Raw genomic sequence first — 21,537 nt, forward strand, 5'->3', positions numbered from 1 at the left:
ACTTGTTCGTGTGAAACCTGTTGCCCATGTTTATTTGATAGCATGTCATAGAACCATTATTGTAATATACACCTCTAATGTGTTTTTAATCATGCTGTTTTAGTGTAAGGTTTCAATCCAAAAAATTTGCTGATGGTACTTGCTGGATTTTTTTTTTTAAGTGTATCATTCCAGAATGGATCAAAATTTAGTGAAAAAGAGTGCTATCTGAAATGTCTGGCCTGCTTTACATCTGATTGAATTAATATTGAAAATCTGTAATATGAAGGTTTTACTACAAGTAGCACATATAAAAATTATCAATACGCCAAATAGGCTGGTTTTATTGCTTATAGCACCTGAGGAACGGATCAGGCCACTTAATCTTATCTTTAACCAATGAACCATGAAAATGAGGTCAAGGTCATATGAAACCTGGCAGACAAACTGGTAATGCCATACAATTAGTCCATACACCAAATATAGTTCACCTTATGCTTATAGTATTATATCCGATAAACCTACAAAACCAAGTAAACCTATCATTGACCAATGAACCATGAAAATGGTCATGGTCATATTAACCCTGACCGACAGACACATACATATTGAAATCATTTGACACTGATTAAACCCTTTCTTCCATGGATTTTTTCGTAGGCAAGATGTTTCAACTGAGGCACTATACAGGCGTCATTATGAAGTAAAGGAGGTGGCATCAAAAGCGTCATTATGGAGGAAAGCGTTAAATTAGCATTGAAATAGCTGTCAGTAACTGCAAGGTCTCTCTGATCTGTACTTAGTGCCATTTTGTTGTTGGAATGTTCAAGTACCTGGCCAAGATGTATTTCTGATGAGTTGAAGACTTTTTCAACTGGATCCTGCTAACAAGTTTAACTCAGTCACTATCTGTATGCATGTGTCTGTCCAAAGTCAGGAGCCTGCAATTCAGTGGTTGTAGTTCTTTGCTGGTTACAAATTTGTTTTTGGCTCATTTTTTTGTTTGTTAAATAGGCCATTAACTTTCTCCTTTGAATTGTTTTACATTTGTGATTTCAAGCGTTTTATAGTCGACTATGCTGTAAGGTCTTTGCTCCTTGTTGATGGCCATACGTTGACCTGTAGCTATTAATTTCTGTGTCATGAAGAGTTATCTCATTGGCAATCATGCCACATCTTTTTTATACAAAATATATTTGTGGATTTCATGACCAGCAAATTATCCAATATGATAAAATATTTAGGTATAACATTGCAATTGCTTTAATATATGAACTCTTAAAGAGCATTTTAATGTAAAAACCCCTTCACGTGCAAAACAGCTTTAAAACAGGTTTAATCCCAAGTATACAAATTGTATAATTACATTATTTTGCCCTTCAAAAGCTTACCACGCTGATATGCTCTTTATACTACACTTCCACACTATCTTATTAAACAAAAGTTTTCCTATTTAATTAAATGGTCGTTTGGTAAAGCTGAATGTAGATATATTTGCTGCAACTCATTTAAAGCCTTCTTCTCTAATAAGAAAGATAAATATGCTAGACATTCTTACTGGAGGTGTGATGAGATGATTGAAGCTGTTAATTTTCTCCTTGATAATATTTATGTACGTTTCGGCAACAAAGTTTATCAACAGGTTGTAGGTATCCCCATGGGCACTAATTATGCCCCTTTAATAGCAGACTTGTTTTTGTACTGTTATGAATCACAGTTCATGACTAAACTCAGTAAAGACCCGTCGAAATTGCATTTAATTGATAAATTAAATAACACTTACCGTTATCTTGATGATATTTTTTCGTTAAATAATCAAGAATTTTCTCAATATACTGCGGAAATTTACCCCAAGGAACTTACTTTAAGTAAATCAAATTTATTCGGTAATAACTGTCCTTTCCTGGATTTAGATATATTTTTTTTTTTTTTTTTTTTTTTTTTTTTTTTTTTTTTTTTTTGAAGTTTCATATTTTATTGAAATCTGTACATTTGTTAGTTGAATACATCGAATACCGGTACCTTATCCCGGCCTCGTTAACATTAGTAAATAACATATATATGCAGATATTAGTATTTGTTAGTAATTTACACATTATAATGACATAAAAAAATAAAAATATATACCATAACAGAAATAACAATTTGAATGTTCCTTTACAATCTAAATAGCTTAAAATTTACTATACTTTAAATAACAAAACATACAGATATATATATATATAAAATATGTTTGAAGTAGAAAAAGAAAGAAAAAATACACAAAATCATAGTGAATTCTGCATTATCTAAGACCAGATATTGGAGAGAACTGATAATTAGAGATAAAAAAATATAAAAAATAAAAAAAAAAAAAAAAAGTTTTGCCTAGATGAATTTTGATTTAAAACATCCTATCCTATTTCTGTCAAATTTAAACATAAAGGTTTGCTTCTATATGTTTGTACATTTATTTATTTAACTGTCAAATAATATAGTGAAATTATTCCACATTTCATCGAAAATTTCCAGTTTCTTGTTTCTTACAGCAATGTGTTTCTCAATACAGTAAAGATCCTGTATTTTCTTTTGCACTCCAAATAATGTAAGTCTTCTCTTAAAATATTTACAACTAAAAATATAATGTCTGATATGCAGAAAAATCAGGTTGGTCACATTTGTACTAAATGCTTTTGAGATATCTCCAAAAATACAATTTTGAATATTAAACGGAATACTTATACCATTTGAAAGAAACCAATGTTTAGTTTCATTTAAAAATATTTGTACAATCTCACAATTCCAAAACAAGTGTTCAATTGTTTCATCTTCTTTTTGACAAAATGTACAATTTGGGTTATCAATTATTTTTATTTTATACAATAATTTGTTTGTTCCTAAAATACGCTGATTGATTCTATACTGTAACCATTGCAATTTGGTATTATTTGTAACTACAAAAGGTAGTCTAAAAATTTCTTTCCATTCCCCTTTTTCACAATTTATAATTTCATCCCATTTTCTTTGCCCATTTGATATAATATTATTCTTGATAAGTATTGAATACATATCTTTTGTTCCCCTCGAGCTTCTCAACAGAATTTTCAAAAAGGATGGAATAAATGGAGTCAATAACTTATAATCATCAACAGCATAGTTTTTTGCTGCTTTTTTAACAGCAGAAATAATACTGTTATATTTCATAGCATTTTCTTCAATATCAAAATTTTCCTTTAACTGGGCAATGGAGAGAAATTTTCCATTTTCAGACATAATGTCATTTATGGAACAAATACCTTTGTTAAACCATTCTACATAAAAAGCTGGTTTATTACCAATTTTTATACATCTATTGAACCACAATGAACTTGACAAAAAATAATCCCATGTATGGGTTTCTTCTTTAGTAATAATCATATCCCATGCATCTATAACATCCTTCCAAAATTTGTTTTTTACATTATTTTTAATTTGGGATAAATATCCGTTTCCACCTTTGAATAGTCTATCTCTATTTACTGATGACAAAAATACATTTTTCCATTTACATTCTGAACGAAAAAGTTTTCTAACCCATGTTGACTTCAAAGCTATAATAAATAGGTTAAGATTAATCATTTTTAAACCTCCCTCACAATAATTTTTTTGTAATATTTCTTTCTTTATCCTGTGCACAGGTGAATCCCAAATAAAGGTGTAGCAAATTTCATTAATCTTTTTTATAATCGCATCCCTAGGATTTGGTAATGAGATAATTAAATGATTTAAGACAGGTAGAATTAAAGTTTTTACCACAGTTATTTTACCAATAACAGTAAGATTTCTCCTAGACCAAGATTTAATTAATTTCTTTATGACCAGAAGTCTCTGTTCATAATTTATATCAACAATTTTATCTAAATCTACATCAAAATGAATTCCCAGTAAAGTAAAATCTGTTTTACCCCAGGATAACTTTCTTTCAGGACATAAGACATCATTACTATATTTTTTGTTCCCAATCCAAACTACTTGTGTTTTTGTGAAATTGATATTAAGCCCAGAAAGTTTAGCATACCAATCTAATTCAATTAATGCTTCATTAAGAGACTGTTCACTTCCGTCTAGAATTAATGATGTGTCATCGGCAAACTGTGATAACTTATGTTCTACTCTCGTCACATTTATTCCACATATTTTTTTATTTCCCCGAATTCTGATTGCTAAAATTTCTGCACACAGTATAAATAGATAAGGTGATAAAGGATCACCTTGACGGCAACCACGTCCTACCTTAAAAAAATCTGAAAGGTTACCTCCTTGATTAACAGCAGATGAAATATTTTTGTAGAACACTTTAACCCAGTTTATAATGTATTCTCCAAAATTAAAAAATTCTAAAACACTATAAAGAAAATCCCAAGAAATAGTATCAAAAGCTTTTTCAAAGTCAATCAAAAGTAATAAACCAGGTATGTCATTTTCTTCAGTAAATTGTAAAATGTCATAGATTAATCTAATATTATCCCCAATATAACGCCCACTAATAAAACCAGTCTGATCAAGATCAATCAGTTTACATAACACTTTTTTAAATCTACTAGCTATAACTCCTGAACCAATTTTGTAAACAGTATTTAATAATGATATAGGTCGCCAATTTTTAAGAAAATGTCTTGGTTTATTATCTTTTGGCAGACATGTTATAATCCCTTGTTTTTGAGTAACTGATAATTCCCCAATAATATATCCAAAGTTTAATGCTTTTACAACAAATGACTTTAAATCTCTCCAGAAAAACTTTAAAAATTCAGTTGAAAAACCATCAGATCCAGGTGATTTATCATTTTTCATCTTTTGTAAAACACAACTTGCTTCATCAATAGTTATCTCCCCTTCTAGACTCATCTGTTCCTCTACAGATAATTTATTAAAATTACAATCTTTTAGATCCCTTTCCAAATCACTGGCTTTACAACAATTAACCTCCCTTTTCTTGTATAAATTTTCATAAAATGTTTTAACCTCCTTCAAGATATCAAACTGGTTAACAACAACTTTCCCATCTTCTAACTCTACTCTTGGGATAAGTTTGTTTGTAAAATTTTTTGATTCAAGCCCACAAAAATATTTTGATGGTTTTTCTCCTTCCTCGACCCACTTAACTCTAGAACGTATAATTCTACCCCTCAATTTTTCTTGTCTTATCATTTCTAACTCTTGCTTCTTACTTTCTAATATTTGCCATGATTTTTCATTCAAAGCAGCTTCTAAAAATTCTATTTCTTGTAAAAGTTTTTTTTCCTTTATATCCCTTTGTTTTCTCTTGTAACTCGAATACGAGATAGTTTTACCTCTAATTTCTAATAATAATATCTCAAGAAATAATTGGTTATCAATAGTTAAATGGAGATCATCATTACAAATTTCCTGTATACTTTCAAAATTATAGACCAATGCACCATATTGTTTTTTTACTTCTAAAATCTTTTCTTTAACAATATCAATATACTCTTTATCATATAGTAGAGAATTGTTGAACTTCCACAGTCCTTTACCACGTATAAAAGGGTTAAATTCTAGTTCTAAAACCACAATGGAGTGGTCTGAACGGTAGCTAGACTCTATTTTACAATTTGATAAATTTGATAACAGAGAATTCGGAATTAGAAAAAAATCTAGTCTAGCTTGTTTAAAGGGTGTTTTTTTTCGCCAGGTGTATCTTCTTAAGTCTGGAAAAAGTTCTCTGAAAGGATCTACAAGTGACCATTGGTTTATAATTTCTAACACTTTATCTCTAGCATTAGGATTATTTACATGTAAATAATTATAACAATCAATATTTGGATACAATACTAAATTAAAATCACCACAAAGTATAAAACTTTCATTTCCAAAATCTTCAACAGTGTTCATAATCTTGTCATAAAAATTTGGACTGTCTGTATTAGGACCATACACTGAGACAAGAGTTATCTTTTGTTCACCAATCACAATATCTAATGCTATGTAATTACCATTTAAATCTCCCTTTTCTTTTAATACTTTAAATTCAAAATTATTATTTAATAAAACTGCAACTCCTCTTGAATTTGATAGGTAAGATGAGAAGTAGCATTCATATCCCCACATCGATCGTATACTTCTCTCGATGTCTGTGGTAAAATGAGTATCCTGTATGCAATAAATATTATAATTTTTAGATTTCAAAAAATTAAAAACGTCTTTTCTCTTGTTAGTATTTCCTAAACCCTGACAATTAAATGTCAAAACTTTAAGTGAATTCATTATAGTAAGCAAAATTTCCCATCAGTATGTACACAAATGAAATGTGTGACAAATACAAATTCATCTGGCAAACAAAGATTTGACATAATAAATAAGTCTTATTCATAAAACAGTAGTTTGAAAGCAAAATGTCAGAGAAGAAAAAAAAACTTAAATAAAAATATAAGTAAAGATTAAAGAAGACAGGCATACACCTACCTTGAAAAGAAGTGCAAAGTACAATTTTTGCAAAAAAAATACATTTATACATATTCTGATTTTCTTTTTACAAACTATAAAGTGAAAATGACCTAAAAGATTTTCTGTAATCTTGAGTATATTTGAATGTAAGATATGTGTATAGCATTACAATATAGACAAATGTACAGCAAGTTTAATATCCCTGTCTTATTCTGAAGTTAATGTCATCATACATTCCAATTTTCAACTGTAAACCACTAGGAGTTCTGCCATAAACACCACAATTGAAATACCAAACCTGGTCAAAACGTTGGCTTTTTTCTAGTCTATGTATAAGTTCCATATTCCTTTGACTAACATCATCAACAAATTTCACTTTGCCTGATAGTTCTTTTCTCACACGCATAACCTTTCTCTTTGTGTCACTGTTGTAAAGTCTTACAATCATAGGACTTGGTTCATGTTCTGCTGGTAGTCGGTGTATGGCAACTACATCTCTTTCCTCCAAAGTTATCTTCAGATCAGTTTTTACCATGTTAATGAAGTCCTGACGGAGGTTCTGTTTTTCTCGTCTTGGGAAGTTGAAAACTTTAATATTGTTTTTTCTAGAATACTGTTCATTATAGTTACTACTGATGTTTGATTGTTTAGCAACTTTCACCGTTTCAACTAAGTCAGTTTTCATTGCTGAAAATTGTTTTGAACTTATTTCAAGTTTTTTTTTCAAATCTTCATTTTCAATGGACAATGATTCAACTTTTTCTTCCATATCATTTTGTATTTTGGAAATTTTATCATTCATTTTCTTTTCTAAAGATGATTCAAATTTGCTGAATAATTTCTTTACAATACCACTTACAATGTTTTCTAATTCAGAGGTCTTGACCAGATCTTTTGTTACCTCGTTAAGGTCATCTTTGGTTGTTACATCTCTCAATGAGAATTTAATTTCATCAAGGTCTTTTTGAAAGTTGATTAAACCATTGATATCAAAACTACTGTTGGATTCATTTGAAACTTCTGAGTGAGTTCTTTTTGCTGAAGGTTCTCTACTAACTTTACTCTCTTTATTAACATCCTTTTTAGCTTGCAGCAGGGTTTGAACACTTTTTACTGGCTTTGTCTGACCAGAAGGTCTATGTGAAATACTATTTCCTCCAGGCATATTGTCAATATACTTTTACTTTACCTCAGTTGTGAGCTCTGTTCAATTCTTTATCTAGTTGTTATATTGAGGATATCACAAAACTTTTAGGTCAAATAATGAATAAATAATAATGAATAAATTCCAAAATTTTCATACATGAAAATTTCACAAAGTATAGTCCATTCTTATATGTATCAATTTCTCACAAAAATATGTAAATCCACATCTAAATAACATTAACTTTTGCAAAAATTGTAGGAGCTGAAAATTAGTGTGTCATCAGCTCGGCAGCCATCTTAATTCCTCTGGATTTAGATATATTGGTTTTAAACGGGAAACTCCACACTAAAATTTACGACAAAAGAGACGATTTTTCGTTCCCTATTGTTAATTTTCCATTTTTAGATGGTGATGTTCCTTTGGCACCATCTTACGGTGTTTATATTTCACAACTTGTTCGCTATGCCCGTGTCTGTTGTGACGTTTTTGATTTTAACGATTCTAACCCAACCTATGTATTACTGGTAAATTATTAAACCAGGGATATCGTTACCATAAATTACTTAAAACCTTTACTAAATTTTTCCATAGATATAAAGATTTGGTTTAGAAGTTTGGTTGTACCTGTAGAAAACTTATTTCAAACAGGATAGCACATCCTCATTTTTACAGAAATGTTGTTAACCGTGCTCAGAAATTTAGAAATGATCCATGTAAACTTGTCGCTCCTTTAAATAAACTTATTCTAAAAGGTTACCTATTCAACACTGTAATTAGATCATTGAATATTGTTTTTATTGGTATAAATATTGATTTTGTTATCAGTAAATTAAAAGCTAACTAAATATTACTAGTATGTTATATGCATATACATATTCATGGATCTACAATCTGTCGATACCTGTAACTTGGCATTGCACAAGGTCATGTTTTTCTCTGGCTGTTTATGACGTCTTTACACTAAATCCATGGGATGTTGGATGTGTAATTGATAATTTAGTCTTAGTTGCATGATTTTTTTATTAGTTGTTAGTGGCTTTGAACTAGCTGTCAGATAACTGCGAGTACTCTCAGATCTGTTCATTGTGTCTTTTTGTGTCGGGATGTTTTAAGTACCGGGCCACATCCACTTGTATTTTTGTCCATCTGATGAGTAAAGCCTTTTTCAACTGATTTTTATAGTTCGTTCTTATGTTGTACTGTTATACCACTGTCCTAGGTTAGGGGGAGGGTTGGGATCCCGCTAACATGTTTTACCCCACCACATTATTTATGTATGTGCCTGTCCCAAGTCAGGAGCCTGTAATTCAGTGGTTGTCGTTTGTTTATGTGTTACATATTTGTTTTGCGTTCATTTTTTTACATAAATAAGGCTGTTAGTTTTCTCGTTTGAATTGTTTTACATTGTCTTATCGGGGCCTTTTATAGCTGACTATGCAGTATGGGCTTTGCTCATTTTTGAAGGCCGTACGGTGACCTATAGTTGTTAGTTAATGTCTCTGTCATTTTGGTCTTTTGTGGATAGTTGTCTCATTGGCAATCATACCACATCTTTTTTATAAATACTTGATAATCTTTATTCTAAATAAAGTTGAAATGATAAGTAGCTTAAGGCAACAAAAATCATGATGATGTATGAACATATTAGCTGTCATAGAAAGAAGATTTTAATTTGTTATTGCTATTTTGAAAAATAAAGGAATCTTAAATCTAAAAAGTGAAAAATTGTTCACATATTTACAGTCTCCAAGAATCAACACTTCACTTCAAATGCATAGACTTTTCTCACAGATTTCTAGTTCTTGTGATACAAATCAAGACATTGTAATACATTTCAGACAAGATTAGTAGAATAAGAATTGTAGACTGTTTTTTTGGTACAGAAATTAATGTGGATATGTCTGCATCTTAGAAAACTATATAGACCAACATTGAGTTGTTTTTTTATGAATGAGTTACATCTGTTGACCATATAAGGTCAATATGCGTATATAAGTCACTGAGTCATTGAACGATTGGCTCTTACTGAGACATTATAACGTAACCATTGAGTTAGAAATGTACAGGAAAATGAACATAGTTAAGTCATCTATTAGCAAATAGATGAAAATAATCCTTATACAATAGTACAGATTGTATGCCCTGATTTAAAGATAAAAATAAAAGATTATGCTTAAATATTTTTAATCAATGAATATTTTATACAATAAAATGTTTATAAAATATCATAACAAGCATATTTAAAAATCAAATATATATATATATATATATCTATATATCTGCAGATTCAGACTGAGAAATATAATTCAACTTATATTACAAATTAACAGAGATAAAAACAATAACAATATCATGTAACAGTCATGGTTGATTGGACATCACATAATATAATTAAAAAATGCTGCATATTCTTAACTGTTTTCAAGACACATTTTAATTGTATTTACAGAAAATATCATGTCAAAATAAGACCATACATGTATAAATTTAAGGATATATACTGGAATGTTTGACATGAGAGGGAAAAGATTATTTTTTTTCTTGATCAGAATTAAAAAAAAATTTATCCACAATTAAATCCTCCTAACCTTAAAAAAAAATTGTGTAAGGGGAAGTAATATACGTTTTTCAAATATGACCTTAACTTAAAATTTAGTTGAAAACTATTTTAGAAAAAAACATAACTCGTGAATATTTCACTTAATTTTCATGCAATTTATGAGTACTTTATTTCCATGCTATTCATGAAATAAACAATAAGTTCATATATAAAAGAACATTTTTTTTTCTTAAGATGAGTAAATAAACTTAAATGTTTTTATTTGATTAAAATATCGGTATGTCTAGCCCTAGTTGTGTTATTAATGAATTTTCATTTTTTTTATTATGTTTTTTTAATATGTATAAATCTGATGAATGAATTCGATGATTTCAATGATACATAGGGTGTTAAACAATTAATGATATCAAAGCAATGAATAAATCCCACAAAGAAATGATTGTTCCCATGCAGAAAATACATTCAGATTATTATTTCACAATACAGCTATGAAATATTTATGTTTAAGAAATTCTTTTAAAATATTTTAATGACTTCAAAATTGAAGAAATAAATGCAATAATTGGTCAAGTAACATAAGGACATTTGAATTTGAACTAAAAAAAGATTTTTCTGTTTAATAATTTCATAGTTCTACACAATTTTGACTTTTCTTAGATGTGTTTACTCATTAATGCACCAAATATAATTTAAGTGACATTATAACTAGTTCACATAGTGAAAGCAGAAACTTTTCATCAAAATAAATCATTTTTTTTTAATAGATCAATTAAATATTGCTATAAAGTTCACAAAAATTCAAAGTCTATAAATATCAGTACTTTCAGATCTCTAAAGCTGTTATCTTAAACAATATAAATTTTACCTACATATTTATGATTTTCTGATTACCAACTCTTCAAAATCAACATTGATTTGTCAGCCCACATTGATTATGTCTAATATGATTATAGAACTTACAATGAATTGATAAAAACGGAAATTCTTATCATATTAAATGATTTTTGATGTGTGCAGACTACAGAGTAATGTTCAACACTTACCCAAAAATATTATAAAGGACCAGAGGACACATGATTTTGCAGCTAATTCCACTATTTTGTATTTTCCTACCTTTTATGGAAGAATAAACAAATTTTCTATGGAACTTTTGGTAAACAAAAAAAAGCAGTATTGATATCTATTTAATGAATAAATTAAAAATAAATATACAATATAATTAAAACTAGTATTACAAGATATAACTAATAAATAACTAAAGTATACTGGAATGTACCTATAACAATTCCTACCTGATAAGACTAGAATTGTCTACGCAAAAGGAACCATAACCCAATGACTTATGAAATAAAACAAGGGGCAGTAACTCTAAACACAGCAGTTTTTTTTTATGTAAAAAATAACTTAATCTTGCATGAATTAAAAAAAACCTGGATAAACTATTTTCTCTTACATTATCAACTGTGTCTATAAAAGCTCTTGGTGTCATGGAACAGTAAATCTGCTTGCCTGTAAGACTTTCATACTCCTTACCCTTTAAGTAACTATACCAAGCAGTGGGGGATACAGAAATTTTCATAAGTGGGGGCCCACTGACTGCTTAAGAGAGGGCTCGCTCAGGTCATGCTTCAGTGATTCCCTATATAATCATCTAAATTTTTCTGAAAAGGGCCTACCCCCTCTATATCCGCCTCTGCCAATAGTAAAAATGTTCAAGAAAACAGATTCTATAAGCATGATTTAACAACCAAAATATGAAAACAAGCAGCCAGAATATCATCAGATCATATCTATGTAGCTAATGAGGTGATATTTTATACAGAATCAGAGATTTATACTTAATCAGACACAAACTTATAAAATTCGCATTGATCAGAGACATGTTATACAGATGTGGAGATTTGTACATAATCAGCAACAAACATACTGCACCAATAACAGATACCGGGTATGTTATCAATGAAGTAAAAACTTTCACAAAGACTACTTTAGAGTCTAAATATTGCTATTTTAAATGTTTACTATGTAAGATACTGGTATTGCAATGCAGAAAATTGGGAAGTATTGACATTAGCCTCTAGACTAGATCCTTTAAAAACTCTGAAAAGGGACTAATTTACAGTCTTTTCTTCTCCTCAACTTAAGTTTTCAAAAATAAATAATTCAAAAAATTTATGTCAGATATCATATCAGCACTTTACAAGTTGTAAGTCATAATGGTAACCATGGTAACAAGTAATAAAATATAAATGTTTTAACAAGGAAAGACTATGGTCTAGATAGTTTAACCCAGTCAATAAAGATTTTGGATAGAATGTTAGCTCTAAAGTCACTCTTATAGTTTCTCTACATAGTTTGCAGGAAATAGTCCTTGTTTTCCATGTCTTTTCCCTGTCCACCAGCCAGCTGGATCTAAATAAGACAAAAGTGATTATCAGTACTTCTTTAAAACATCAAATACATGAAAATTTTTTCAAGCTACTTCATTTTTCTCTTTTATAAAGCTAAATCTGAGTTGACCATAATCCATAATGAATTAATTAATGATGCAAGTACTAAATTTAGTTTAAATTCATTTGACTACAATTGAATTAGTGCCTCCATCATGGGCAAATACGACCAGTAACCTTGTAAAAGATTGATGTATTACCTTGTTTTTTGTTTGTTGTTTTACCATAAATCAGGCTGTTGGTGTTTTCTTTTTTGACTTGTTTTCAATTTTGCACGACTTTCATTGCTTTTAATTTTTGATAATTGTAGAAGGCTGTGCAGTGCCTTTTCATCCTATTGTCTAAAGTAAAAAGCTGTCTCATTTGCAATTATACCACAATTACATATCGTTGCTGGGCTTCTAAATAGGTTGTAAATTACAAATTTTTCAAGAAAAAAATATCTCACAAACAGGTTTTGAAAATTTTGGCAAAATGCATGCTTCCAAAGAACTTAAATTATTTTCACAGAAATAAAGAAATGTACAATTATTTTTTTCCAAAGCCATTCAACAACGATTTTTAAGTTTTCATACAACATTTTGGAAGCAAACTTTACAAACAATTGACATTGTCAATTTTGTAATATGTCTTATTTCACACATTTTGATTGGTCTAACTGTATGCTATTTTGTAATACCAAAGATTTCCTCCCGCCCAGACCATTGGTGTCAAAAAGTATTTTTTAGCCAAAAAAGCCATATACAACATTTTAGAAGCCCAGCGACGATAGGTCAATACTAATCATAATTAGCAGCCCTAAATCCAGATATATAGAATATTGTTATCCATACTGTCCCATTGATAAGAATTGCACGAATTGACCTAATATATTAAAAATTTCTGCATACATAAAGTGTATAATAAAAAACACAACATTTTTATGAGACGAAATTTTTTTTCAGGCAGATATGTATGTATTCATAACACAATTGTACATCATATACAATGACTTGTGTAACATTAAAATGGTCAGCTTGACATACTAGGGTTCAAAGTTCTCACCTTCTTTAACAATTTCAATAACATCTCCTTCATTAAAACTAAGCTCATCAGTGTCCTGAGCATCATAAGCATAGAGACAGCGACATTGTGGAAATGCTTTCGGTTTAGGTGCTGGTGGGGGCTTAGGTCTTCCTGCTCCTGGGGGTGGCTTCCTTGAATTTCTTTGTACACTGGAAATCAAATTTTAGAGTTGTTAGTATAATAGATCATAACATTTAACCCATGGAATAATATTTCAATTATTTTATAGCAAGAAACATATCATTACCAGTAGTCCTCTGTTTTATATGCTAAAATTAAAACAAAAATTTATAATAAAATCGCATTAAAAATTCATAAGACAGAAAGACAACCTACAAAGATGTTTTGCTATCCACTCCTTCCATGACCATGTAATGAAAAATTGAACTTACTGGGAATACATTAATTTGAGTAGGATACCTGTACCCAATGTGCATGGATTTCCTTGGTAGATAAACAATATGTTCCCTATTGGAATTTTGAAAACAAGGAGATAAACAATGCACAAATTTAAATACTCAAAGAAATGCAATTTTTTTTAGAAACTTTCTTAGAAACAAATGATAAAACCAAAAATAAAGTAACCTAAAAATAGCATTTTTTTCTACAAACACAAAAGTAATTCCAAAGAAAGTAAATGAATCCAGGGTGTTCACAATAATTTGTATAAACTATCAGTATATTGTAGAAATATATTAGGTTATGTTCTGTCTCGCAGTTGCCAACTTAATCCTCACCAATTTAAAACTTGATTTTCTACCATGAACAAATTCAATGTTTTTTAATTGCATTTGTTCAAGGTATAGGGTGCAATGCATGCAAACACAAAACTAGTGGGTTAATGTGAACTGAAATTATGAAATAAATACTTCCATCAAATTTTTTTTTCATTTCATTACTAGATTTTAAAATAATGTTTTTCTTCTACACATCTATAAAAAGAATAATTTTGGTCTCGCACAAAAATATACAAAAACAGATATATTGTCAAACTTCTTAAAGTCTTATTTCAATTCTTCATAATCTGAAACCACATTTTTAAGAATTTGCATTTAACTAAAACATCTTTAGCAGATAAAGACTATCAAGCAGCGCCACATTATTTCCATTTTCATTCAGGCTAGGCCACATCAAGCAATCTGTGAGACATTCACATGTACAGCAATCCAACAACACATTTCACCGCTAATGATCACATTAAAAAATAATTATTCTTAGGATTACCAAAGCAAACATGAGGACATTTCAACAAATGGGGGTGAAATAAATAAAATCTCCCATAGTATTAATAATATATTTTATTGAAATATATAAAAACAAATAAAAAATATAGTTTTGAAGGAAAAAAATACACACCCATTGCATTTTCTGTGTCAATAATAAAACATACATATATATTAAATAATATGTTAACATTTAAATTGAAATTTATACTGAAAGCCAAATTGATCAAAACCGGTCAGTAAAAATTATTATTCAAATCTGTTATTAGAAATCTAGTTTCAAATGAGAGTCAACTACTGACGAAAGATCTATGTACTGAATTAATTCTTAAAGCAGAAGACAATAGAAGACCAACCACATAAAACATTTTAGTAAAACATTTAATACAATATTCTAGCACATGGACCTTTCTGTGTAGATCAGAACAAACAGGAGAAAACAGCAAACTTACTTATTCATACGCTCCTCGTCAACACGTCGCAGCCTTGTAGAAAATATATTGGGTTATAAACAAAAAAATTTCAAAAATAAAAGTAGAAAATGGTTGAGTAAACGAAGAGACCTAGAATGATGAATAGCATAGACATTTAGCAAAGATCTCTGTAAGAGTTAATTTAAAGAATTTCGCAAGCTTTATTTGAAAATCAATTCCCACCCTAGTTGACTAAGTTACAAAACAGGTGAAGAAGAGTTGTTCTTATTAAAAATTCAAAAGAAATATTTCATTTGAGATTTTTAATTTGGCTCAAAACAGTCGAAAACTGCTTCAAATGGGCATAGGCATTACCCCAATAGGCATCCAGATGTAAGAGCAATCTGACCAAATAACTCATTAACAATTTTCTGATAGTTGAGAGAAAAATTCTGGGAAGTCAATTTTGATTGTGATTAATATTAAATTTGACAAATATAGCAACAGTATTTTTGTAATTTCTTTAATTGTATCTATGCATTTAAACTTCTTGCCTGAAAAACACTAGGAAATGTCAAAATATTTTTTTGTCACTTGGAGTGAAATTCAACTATATCAAAGTTAAGCCTAATTAAGTGATCCAATAGTATAATAAAAATTTATAACATATTTATTTTAATTTTAAACATGTTTCTTAATAAAAAATTAAATATCAAAATCACCAAACTCCAATATATCCTCTTTCTGAAAGGGTATTTTAAGGATGCATATTTTAAAAAGTGCAGACAATTTTACTAAAAAAAAAAAAAGTTATAAAAGAGCATACATACACAATCTATAATTAAAAGTCATTGAAAGAATTTGATTTCAGTCAGTCAGTCATATTTTTTTTTTACATATCAATATTTAAACAGACTGCACACCAGTAAAAAAAATCTGGCTCTGAGCAAATTAAAATCAGAAATCAAATTGAAATCAGTGGTAAAAGTACAAAATATAACAAGAGGCTCTCAAGGGCCTGAATCGCTCACCTGGTAAACAATGCCTTCGGCCATGTTTTTTGACGAAATAGAAAATAAAACACAAACTTTATTTTATACACCCTACTGATCATTCAAATGAAGTTTGGTTGAATTTGGTTGAGTGGTTTTAGAGGAGAAGATTTTTTAAAGTTAGCAAATATGATGAACAAATTGTGAAAAATTGTCATTAAAGGACAATAACCCCTTAAGGGGTCAATTGACAATTTTGGTCATATTAACTTATTTGTAGATCTTACTTTGCTGATCATTTTTGCTGTTTACAGTTTATCTTTATCTATAATAATATTCAAGATAATGACCAAAAACTGCAAAATTTGCTTAAAATTACCAATTTAGTGGCAGCAACCCAACAATGGGTTGTTTGATTCATCTGAAAATTTCAGGGCTGATAGATCTTGACCTAATGAACATTTTTACCCCATGTCAGATTTGCTTTAAATGCTTTAGTTTTTGAGATATAAGCCAAAAACTGCATTTGACCCCTATGTTCTATTTTAAGTAACGGCGGCCATTTTGGTTGGTTGGCCAGGTCACCGGACACAATTTTCAAACTAGATACCCCAATGATGGTTGTGGCCAAGTTTAGTTCAATTTGGCCCAGTAGTTTCAGAGGAGAAGATTTTTGTAAAAGATAACTAAGATTTATGAAAAATGGTTAAAAATTGACTATAAAGGGCAATAACTCCTAAAGGGGTCAACTGACCATTTCAGTCATGTTGACTTATTTTTAGGTCTTACTTTGTTGAACATTTTTGCTGTTTACAGTTTATCTCTACCTATAATAATATTCATGATAATAACCAAAAACAGCAAAATTTCCTTAAAATTTCCAATTCAGGGGCAGCAACCCAACAACGGGTTGTCCGATTCATCTGAAAATTTCAGGGCAGATAGATCTTGGCCTGATAATCAATTTTACCCCCATGTCAGATTTGCTCTAAATGCTTCGGTTTTTGAGTTATAAGCCAAAAACTGCATTTGACCCCTATGTTCTATTTTTAGCAATGGCGACCATGTTTGTTCATAGATCAAAACTTCGGATACAATTTATAAACTAGATACCCTAAGGAACATTCAGTTAAAGTTTGGAAGTATTTGGCCTAGTAGTTTCAGAGGAGAAGATTCTTGAAATAGTTTACGACGACAGACGACGACGGACGACGACAGACGACGGACAACGACGGACGCCAAGTGATGGCATAAGCTCACTTGGCCCTTCGGGCCATGTGAGCTAAAAAGAGACATAACACAAGATGCATTTGACAGCAATGCAAGTATAAGATATATATACATATAAAAATCAGCATTATTACATACCCAGCCATGCCTGACTCTGGTGTTTTTAGGAAGTCTGTGCTGACATTAGTCTTGCTATTCTTACGACCAACATTGCCTAACTTTGGTATTGGATGTGATGGGGCATTTTCACTTAGTCTTCTTGATTTCATCTGTCCACCTGTAATTGAAAATAGCAATTTTATAAGGCTATGCAAAAGAAATTTGCTGTTCTTCAAAGTTTTAATACAAAATTTTGTCAGCAAATTATAATTACTATGATTTATCCAAGTATTTTTCTTTTAACTTTCAGGATATTTTAAGGTTTCAGCAACAACCATTATACCTGAAAATTTAATATTGATAAACATTTATAATAAATGCAGCATGATAAAAGTGCAATCTAGCAATATGGAAACTACTTTTAAAACTTCTGTTTCAGAAGATATCCATGAAAAATTCCCAACCCCTATAAATTTACTAAAAGAAGCAATCAATACATGTACTTATAATTACATTTTTTTGTTAGAATCATGGACACCTGATTTCTATCAAGTTTTTTGAAAATTTTATATTAATGCCTGTGCACTTTATTAAGGAAGCTTGTGTATCATCACGAATGTTATATTTCATTTTAAAATGAAGGCTGATTTCATATTGATATGAGATTGCTATTAGCCAATCAAAATAATGTACCATAATGAAATAAACATGTAATGTAACTCTTGTTTCTACATAAATCAAGCTGTTTATTTTGTCTCAATTGAATGGTTTCACATTTTTCATTTTGGGGCCTTTTATATCTGACTATGCAGTATGAGTTTTGCTCATTGTTGAAGGCCATTTTGTGATTATAGCTGTTAACTTCTATGTTATTTTAGTCTCTTATGGAGTGTTGTCTCATTGGCAATTATAACACACCTATTTCTATATTTATACAAACATCATCTTATAACCGTTGGCCATGTAAATCATTATATTTAATATAAATCAAAATGGAGAATCCTAGCCAAGATCAAAATGAGGAATTAACATAAAAAGCCTGCTTCAAGACTACTAAATCTTAAGATTATCTGCCTATATGCACATCTTAAGGTATTGTTTTACACTAATGTATAGTTTCATCAATATCCAGCCAGCCAGGTCGGATAGACCATATAACCCAAAAAGCTTTGTTTGTCAGAGAAATATCATGAATAACGTGAAGTGCCAACTTATCTGGAGCTAAGTTATACAATAATAATATCACAGTATGTACTTAGTACATTGTAAAATTAAAGCAAGCAGCAAATATTGCTAATTAATTTTGATGCACTTGTGTAAGATATGGTTTCAGCATGTCAAACTTCACCTATCAAGCACATTCAGCCTAATTAGATTATTGAAGCCAATACAGCTTTACCATGTTATTCAAAGTAGCACAGCCTCTTTCTGAAAAAGTTGGCTTTGTCATTTTTTTTTAATCCCCAGCTTCTGAATAGATTCTTGTACTGTACCCCATACAGCAGTTTATATTTTAAAATTAGCGATAAATTAAAAATTTAAATCCTACAAATCTGCCCCTGAAATTTACTTCAGTGTAACATACAAGTTTGGTATCAATAAAGCAAGCACTAACTAACAGGCTATTTCAATTGCACTATTCACAATTTCTAAATGTTAATTGCAATGTGTTTGATGCTAACTAACAGTGTGGTAACATGCATCACAAAACTAAGCTAAAATCAAAACATTGAGAAATTATCCTTAGGCTTTTTTTTATTCAACTTAAGTCAAGATAATTAAGGATGACAGAAATACCATACATAGTTTTCACATTTCATTTAAAAAGAAAAAAAATAACAAAAATTTTTAGTACATGATAATTTAGATACAATATTTGCCAAAAAAAGAATTCTTTTCCATGTCATATTTCAAAATGACATTATAGTTTCAAAATGTTCAAAGAACCCCATCTTTTGAACAAACTTAGCTAAAACAGAGATAATCAAATCATATATTTAAAAAAAAAATTCCACATTCAAAGCAATCTATACATAACAGCTTTAATATATCAAATGTATTTAAAGCAACAAAACAACAATTTTTGTTTACCTCGTCCTGTTGGTCCTAACAAATAAAATTAGATATTAAAACATTTGGAATAGAACCGTTTAAATAACATCAACTTGGTTTTCTTGCACCAATGAAGCAATAGAAGACTAGCGTTTAAAAAAAATAAGATATACTGTCTAGCACTTTTTTATGGAGTTGAAATTTCATAATTTCTAGGGCCTAACCGTACTAAAGGCTTTATCTATAATTCTGATCTTTCTTTAAAATCTGTTCTAGAACAGAGCTTTTTGAAAAATCCCTATTCTATTGACTAAAAATTAGGACATTTTTGTGAGAAATTTATTGATGCTGATATCAATATAAAAATATCTCAAAATTGTCCACTCATGTAAATATGATCTTTGAAGACGGTTCAGAATTTTAAATAAGGCCTCAAAAAACTTATCTTATACAGACATTCTTTTGCACTTAGATGAGTACTTAGCTTTATCTATATATTTTGAATGATGATATAACAAAAACTTTAATTGATCTAAAAATACCCGCTGAATCATATCTTTGCTATACTTACTGCTTGATGTAGGTATGGGTGGTGCACCATGTGAAGGTGGAGGACCAGTAGGAGCTGGACGGGATGGAGGTCCTCTCTGGGACATACGGTTTCTACGATTCATTGTTGAACCATTAGATATCATTTTCTTCATGCCTGGTCCTATGATGATGAAAAAATACTAATTAAAATATATACAATCCAAACTTTCAACACACACAAGTTACCTAAATATTGTTCAGTTATGATTTATTCTGCATTTTATACAATGTCCTTAAAGTTCATGCAAATAAGACAAGAACATCCCATTCTTACTATTCAACAATTCAGTGTGTTTTTTGTATTACTAGGTTGCTGTTTCATTACCTCATATACCCCACATTTATACTAACCATAACATTTTTACAAAGAATGCCTAGATAATTTACAGGTCTATGGAATCAAATTAAGCATCAGAAATGCATCAATAATAAAGTTGTTTTCTCCACATCCATAAATGATGATACCATGGATGGATGAGTTCTTAATTATGTAGTGGCAATTATTAAGTTAATATCAGGACTAAAACATGTTGACAGAATATAATAATTTGAACTTGGTTCTTTTTCTAACCTGATTCATATGCTAATTAGCTGTCCAGGTAAGGCAATAAATGTAAAATATTCTTCATTCAATTCATCCACATTGAACTGATTGACAAAATACTTATAAAGCCTTTTATAAGGTATATCCCTTTTATAAGGTATATCCCAAAATTTGCATGATTCTTATATGGACTACAACACAAATGATAGCCTACTTGAATCTTTAGGTAATCCAGGACCAATGCTGACTGTCAATGTTTTCCCTGAAGGTTTAAGTGTAGCTACATCCTGGACATTGTTAAGTTTAACAAACTTTAAAACTCTGTTGCCACCTCCTCCCCAACCTTCCTTCTTCACAGGAAACTCAATTCTGTAAGAAATAAAAACAGAAATATATTTGATATCAACAAATGTCAGCCAGTTCAAACTTGCTCCTTTATAGACACTTGCTCCAAAAACAAATCTGTCTCAAAGCAACAATCTTCACAAAATATTTTAAAAGTTGTGATCAAGACTACTGTTATGTCCACTTTGTTGCAATGCGACAGGGTGGGGAACAAAACCAACTTCTGATTATTGGCCATTGTATTGATTTATGAAATTCTCTTGACCAAATTTGAAGTCATTCTGTTCAGTAGTACCTGGAATAAGTGTGACCAAATAAATATTTTTTGGATGAATGAATGAACAGACGAATAGAAAGACATGGTGATTGAAACACTGCCCAAACTCCCAAAGAGGGGTATAATAAATATATATTGTCCTTT

At 30.0% G+C, this 21,537-nt stretch overlaps 1 protein-coding gene across 4 annotated transcripts in view; it reads right to left on the reverse strand.

Annotated features, from left to right (window-relative positions):
- Nucleotides 1-9,719: 9,719 nt before the first annotated feature.
- The window catches only part of LOC143072709 (unconventional myosin-Ie-like), a 50,209-nt gene continuing 38,391 nt past the window's right edge, over nt 9,720-21,537 (reverse strand). Inside the window, exons 25-31 of one of the 4 annotated variants that reach the window (XM_076247790.1) lie at nt 20,986-21,140; nt 20,208-20,348; nt 19,676-19,690; nt 17,624-17,762; nt 15,303-15,335; nt 13,607-13,776; nt 9,720-12,524 (exon numbers count right to left, since the gene is read on the reverse strand). In XM_076247790.1, the coding sequence (XP_076103905.1) occupies nt 12,448-12,524; nt 13,607-13,776; nt 15,303-15,335; nt 17,624-17,762; nt 19,676-19,690; nt 20,208-20,348; nt 20,986-21,140 (730 nt within the window). In that variant the 3' untranslated portion in view covers nt 9,720-12,447. The remainder of the gene's footprint in view (nt 12,525-13,606; nt 13,777-15,302; nt 15,336-17,623; nt 17,763-19,675; nt 19,691-20,207; nt 20,349-20,985; nt 21,141-21,537) is intronic. The other 3 variants (XM_076247791.1, XM_076247792.1, XM_076247793.1) reach the window with 3 other exon arrangements.

The sequence above is a fragment of the Mytilus galloprovincialis genome, chromosome 4, assembly GCF_965363235.1.
Source record: "Mytilus galloprovincialis chromosome 4, xbMytGall1.hap1.1, whole genome shotgun sequence".
Classification (NCBI taxonomy): Eukaryota; Metazoa; Mollusca; class Bivalvia; order Mytilida; family Mytilidae; genus Mytilus; species Mytilus galloprovincialis.